The sequence below is a fragment of the Ailuropoda melanoleuca genome, chromosome 9, assembly GCF_002007445.2.
Source record: "Ailuropoda melanoleuca isolate Jingjing chromosome 9, ASM200744v2, whole genome shotgun sequence".
In the NCBI taxonomy this organism is placed as follows: Eukaryota; Metazoa; Chordata; class Mammalia; order Carnivora; family Ursidae; genus Ailuropoda; species Ailuropoda melanoleuca.
In genome coordinates, this window is record NC_048226.1 from 55,515,222 (window position 1) to 55,521,221 (window position 6,000).

The 6,000-nt window shown below is 40.0% G+C and overlaps 1 protein-coding gene across 2 annotated transcripts in view; it reads left to right on the forward strand.

The window, feature by feature from the left end:
- Positions 1–5,324, forward strand: part of CA13 (carbonic anhydrase 13) — a 30,675-nt gene extending 25,351 nt beyond the window's left edge. For both annotated transcript variants that reach the window (XM_019797154.2, XM_002916891.4), the window contains one exon: positions 3,138–5,324. In XM_019797154.2, coding sequence (XP_019652713.1) covers positions 3,138–3,257 — 120 coding nt within the window. In that variant the 3' untranslated portion in view covers positions 3,258–5,324. The remainder of the gene's footprint in view (positions 1–3,137) is intronic.
- The last annotated feature ends 676 nt before the right edge of the window (positions 5,325–6,000 follow it).

Below are 6,000 nucleotides of genomic sequence, written 5' to 3' on the forward strand. Positions count from 1 at the left end.
TCATTGATTAGGTGAGGTATGTGTATAGAGGATGCAGAGCAGTACCTGGGCCACCAGGTCCTGTAAGGGAGATTTGACTTTTATTATTACCCAGCTTTGGCGGGCATTGGAGTGCTGTTAGACATTTGAGCCTACGGTGACATAAAGCAAAGCTATTTACAAAACATTAGAAAAGAATATCTGCTTACTGGGGTTGCTCTATAAGGAAATTAAAATTTCAGTGTTAGAGCCAAGAAAAACAGCAAAACAGATCATACCCATCTCAGCCTTCAGGCTGATCTGGGGAGAGTCCTGCCGGGACCCATGTAGATGGTATCAGCCTTTGTGACAGAGCGGCAGATTTTCTGTTTGCAAGAAGCCCAGGGGCCCAGAGAGTAATGAGACTGGTAAGGGCCAGCTGGGGGTGTACATTTTGAGGTTAGTGTGGCGGTGGAGGACACCAGAGTCAAGAGGAGCAAATCTGAGCAGGGACTGGCAGGTGCAGGGTCTGCCTAGCTAGGCTGAGTGATTGTGAGGGAGATCAGAGCCAAAAAGGGAAGGGGTTTGGTGAGGGATCAGTGCAGGTTCAGTGAATCTCACCAAAATGTGCAGGCAGGTCAGAGAAAGATCTAGAGTAAATTCTGGTGAGGTTCAGGTGTTACAGAGGTAGGGAGCCATGATCAACTTGCAGAGGAGTCAAAGGAGGGTGGGAGGGGCGCCTGGGTGGCTCAGTTGGTTAAGTGTCTGCCTTCGGCTCAGGTCACGATCTCGGGGTCCTGGGATCGAGTCCTGCATCAGGCTAAGCAGGGAGCCTGCTTCTCCCCTGCCCCTTCCCCTGCTCCTGCTCTCTCTCTCTCAAGTAAATAAATAAAATCTTAAAAAAAAAAAAAAAAGCCAAGATCTTCAGAGGAATGGGCAGCTTCCCTGGGACGCAAGTCATGCTTGCGGAGGCCAGCGAATCGGAGCCCTGATTCAGGCCTTGGGATTCCTGCACAGCCTCCTGGAGAGGCCACTCTGGACAGACCTGACCCCCATGATCTGCGGAAGGCTGAGTGTTTTCCCTGTGGCTCCAGAGGTTAGATTTTATTTGCCTCTGCTGCTTGACTTTACCAGGGATTTATTCAAGTCTCGTCTGGTTTTAGCCATAACCTGGTCTAATGAAATATGAGTAATAGTAAGTGGTAACTATTTGTCTTATTTTGCCCACATCTGTACCCTTTTAAAAGACCCCTCAAAGTACCACCTGTGGAAAGACATGGCTGCTTGTATATGATGCATGAACGTGTCTCCGTGGACTGTGGTGACAAACTGTGTCCTGCTTGTTACGGAGGACCTCCATCCCCACTGCCTCCCATCCTGGCTAGTACTGTACAAGAAATATTTTAGACTTCAGCTAAATGATGATGACAGAAACTTAATAGATGTGTCCTAGTGTGAATTTTTAAAAAAGATTTATTTGAGAGAGAGAGCTCGAGCAAGGGAGGGGCAGAGGGAGAAGCAGACTCCCCCTGAGCGGGAAGCCTGATGCGGGGCAGGATCCTGGGATCCTGGGATCATGACCTGAGCCCAAGGCAGAAGCTTAACCAACTCAACAGCCCAGGCGCCCCTATCCTAGGGCGAATTTGCTTGATTCTGCGACTAGGTGACTAGCACAGCTTAGAGAAGGAAGCTTTTAAAAAAGTTTTTTTTTTTTTTTTTGTCAGAGAGAGTGAGCAGAAGCAGGGGGAGCAGCAGGCAGAGGGAGAAGCAGGCTCCTCACTGAGCTGGGATCCCCATGCGGGACTTGATCCTAGGACCCTGGGATCATGACCTCAGCCGAGGATAGATGCTTAACCGACTGAGTCACCTGGGTGTGCCGAGATTGGAGGCTTTTATTCTCAATAATTTAATAATTTGTCTTTGCTCAAATGAAATAGCAAAACAAACATCAGAAACTTACTTGGGTTAATTGGTAATATATTTTTGGTGAACATTTTCAAAAAGTAGAATTATTCAGCTAGTTTACCCAGTCTTCCTTTTACTACTGTAGACCTGTGCTAAATCTTGATAACTTGTATTAAATCACTAAAGAATTGTTGGATAATTTATACAACATGCTTAAAGTAGAAAACTTCAGCAATTAAAAATAGTGGCATAAATTTATATTTATTGACGTGCAAATATATATAGGATATATATTAAGTAAAAAAAAAAGGTTTCTAAAGAGCATGATAGTTGAGCCTGTTTTTATAATAAAACGTCATGTATGTGTGCGTGTGTGTTCATGAGTTTATATATATAAAAACATCTGGAAGGATATACTCTATAATGTTAACTGTGATAATATCTTGTGATTACTAGGAATTTCTGTTTTCTTCTTGACGCTTTGTGTGTTGTATGAAGTTTGTAAGATAAGTCAGCATTTTTTTTGTAATAAGAAAAATTAAGCCCGTTTGATGAGAAATATGCCTATATCACTGAAATTGTATTTAAACATTATCAGAGGTTGAAGGGCCCAAGCGTTTACCATGGTTAGTTGTTTGCAAGGCTCTAGTATGGTGAGAGCAAAATTACTGCTTAAGGAAAACAGTACTTAAAAGATCAATATTCTATAGGACGAGCACCACAAGGTTGCCAGGAAAATTGAGGCCATGTTGTACTGGAGTACTGGTACGTGTTCGATGTGATTCCAAGAGTCACATTCCAATATTACCTACTGAGATCATATAATTCAGTGCTTCACTTTATGGATGAGGTAACTGAAGACCAACGCCCAAGGTCACCCAACTAGTCAGTGCCAGACCCAGGACTCTGAAAGCCAGTACAGTGACCTTTCCACCGTCCTATTCTGCCTTTGTAGGTGACATTCTCTGATTCCTAGATATGTCCCCTTTGAACCATATTCTAAATGTTCTTTCCTCATATTACTTTGATCATCAGATCAAGAATGCTTATGGTACTTAATTTTTTGAACCCACAAGTATTTGTGTAGTGGTGAGAGCTTAGCAGAAGTGGTGTTTTACTATATATATGACTCATAATTTAGAACACTTTTACTGCAATATTTTAGTTCCTGGTAGAGGCAAGGTTACATGTTTCATAACTGTCTATGGAGGGCTGTTCACCAACATTGGTCTGACTTTCTACGCTGAAGCCAACTCTTCTCTTGTCTTCAACAGCTGGCCACGTTCCGCACTCTTCTCTGCACGGCCGAGGGCGAAGCAGCGGCTTTTTTGTTGAGCAATCACCGCCCTCCACAGCCTCTGAAGGGCCGAAAAGTCAGAGCCTCTTTCCATTAAAAGTTGTCACCAGCTGACCACCCCAACCATGTCTGTGGAGAAAAAACAAAACACAAAAATCCCTACTAACGGCTCTTTCCTAGAATTCTGATTTACGGGTACCTTTTTGCTCTCAGCTTTTTGATCTCAGAAGATCAGATCTCTGTAATCAAACGAACTTAACTGACACATCTCAGATGCACTCACGGGTGTTCAAACAGTAAACATTGTTTGATGTGTGTCGAGACCCACAAAATGCATCTACTTCAACCGCAAAATGTGAAAACGCGGCAAGCATCGCAAAACCTCCAAACACATTAAAAAATTTTCCCTTCCCCTAGAGATTGACTCAGTCATATCTCTCAGTAGTGTTTGGTCAAAAAATTAAAATCTTTTCCAGAATGATAAGATTGTGATATCTTTTTCTACGCAAGTGAGTCTGCTTAATGTCTTGATTATCATTCCGATTCATAAAAAGTTGATAATATTTCCTTTTAAAGTGAATTTTTGTTTGGATTATGTCGTTGATCCTGATTGCATGGTACCTTTAATAAAATGAGCAATATGAGCATTAAGGAGGGTGGGATGTAATTACTCACTGTGTCTACTCCTTAGCTCAAAATTAACCCATCCAGTTAAGTCCTCAGGATATCAATGACTGTTTAAACTTTAATGAATCGTGCCCTGTATCACATTCATGCAGTAATGTTAATGATAAACAGGTTAATAGCTGACTAGTTGCAATGCTTGCCAGTTGATTGATATGGTTTGAAACTAACAGATTGCAAGGTACCAGGCCGAGGAGCAGCCCAAGGGCATGATAAATAGGTTGCTTACTTTTCCCTCTGTATTTTGGCAACAGAGTAGGGAGCAGTCCTGTGCAGGTCACTGTTCTGTCAAGTGGTGGAAAATATTTACTTGGATCTCGTACAAATACACAGTCAGTCCATAAACCCTTCAACCCATTTCCATGGCAGAGCCCGTCTCCCCTTTCATACATGTCCCTCAATCTCACAAGTAATTTTTTAAGTTGGCTCTTGATAATTCATTTTAACCTATTGTTTCTTATATACTTTTGTTTGTTTTTGGTGAAGGGGGGTTGGGGAAGGTCTTTTGCACTCTCTGGTGCAAGTAGAGTTACACTATTAACCACATTTAAGACTTGAACCCATGGTACACTTCGGTCATCCGAGAGAAGTTTAGCTGAGTCTCCTTGATTTTGTTAGTTTGTTTCAGACACCGTTCCTCCCCTGGATGTAGATTTTGATAATCCAAACTATTCTGCCATAGTTTTCTTGATAGGATAAGTGAATATCAGTAAATTGTGTAATAATGCCGTACTCGGTTGCAGAAGATAAGCTTCTGAAGTCTAATGCGGATACCGTGGTCATTTTTGTTTTCCCTCATTGCATCTAGTTTAAGCCTTGCAGGAGATTGCCATCTAGTAAATAGTGAATTGAATGTTTTAAAATGCTTTTGTTTGATATCTTTGGTGATTATCTCGCTGCTTGTGATTAAATGCACTATCAGTTAATGTAACAAGTGAAATATAAGTTATCCCTTAAGAATGGTTTCTTCTTAAAAGAATAATTATTAAATCTACTTGTGTAGCCAAATGTTTTAATGGTTTGAAAAATACCAGTGTTGAATGGAAGGGTGTTTCTTTAGTTTGGAAAGGCATGTTGTGAGGTATCCTAGCCGGAGAAAGAAGTCTGTTTCCTCAGAGAAAATACGTTGTTCTGTTTGAAGGAGTGTGTGATGAGGATTTTAATTACTTTGCATGAGAGTTATTACTTTGTAATTTATGGTTTCTGCTACAGTATTGCATTGGTTCTGTGCTGCAAATTGGACTTCAATAGACTAAGAAAGTCTATATAGCACTGATTATCTTGAAGACTGTTAATTTATTTATCTCTTAGGGGCAAAATGTCTAAGTGTATGCTGAAGTTGTTATCTCTTAAAGAGATTAAAGAGTGTAAATACTAGTATAGATCTCTTTTGTTTCCCACACCTGTATTGGCTTTATGTTCATTTTGTATTTTAATTTAAGTTGGATTCAATCACAATAAAGAAAATGAGACAAACTTTGAACTGTATCAGGGACTCGTATATGCAAGACACAGAATGAGATTATATATTTACACTTTCTATACAGAAAAACAATCTCAAACTCACAGAAAAAAATGCAAACAGTACATTTTTTTCTGAATTCTTTGAGAATAAGTTGCTAACCTACTGTTCCATCATCGCATAAACTTTAGTATATATTTTCTATGAGTGCGGACATTGTCCTACGTAACTACAATATAACTAAACAACCATAAGAAATAAAAGGCATCCAAATCAGCAAGGAACAAGTCAAATTTTTTGCAGATGACATGTTATTCTATGTTGAAAATCCAAATGACTCCGCCAAAAAATTCCTACAGCTACATGATTTCAGTAAAGTCACAGGAAACAAAATCAATGTACAGAAATCTGTTGCATTTTTATACACCAATGATGAAATAGCAGAAAGAGAAATCAAGGAATCAATCCCATTTACAATCATACCAAAAACCATAAGATACCTAGGAATAAACCTAAGCAAAGAGGTCAAAGATCTATACTCTGAAAACTATAAAACACTTATGGAAGAAATTGAAGATGACACAAAGAAATGGAAAAACATTCCATGCTCATGGATTGGAAGAACAAATATTGTTAAAATGTCTATATTACCCAAAGCAATCTACACATTTACTGCAATCCCTATCGAAATACC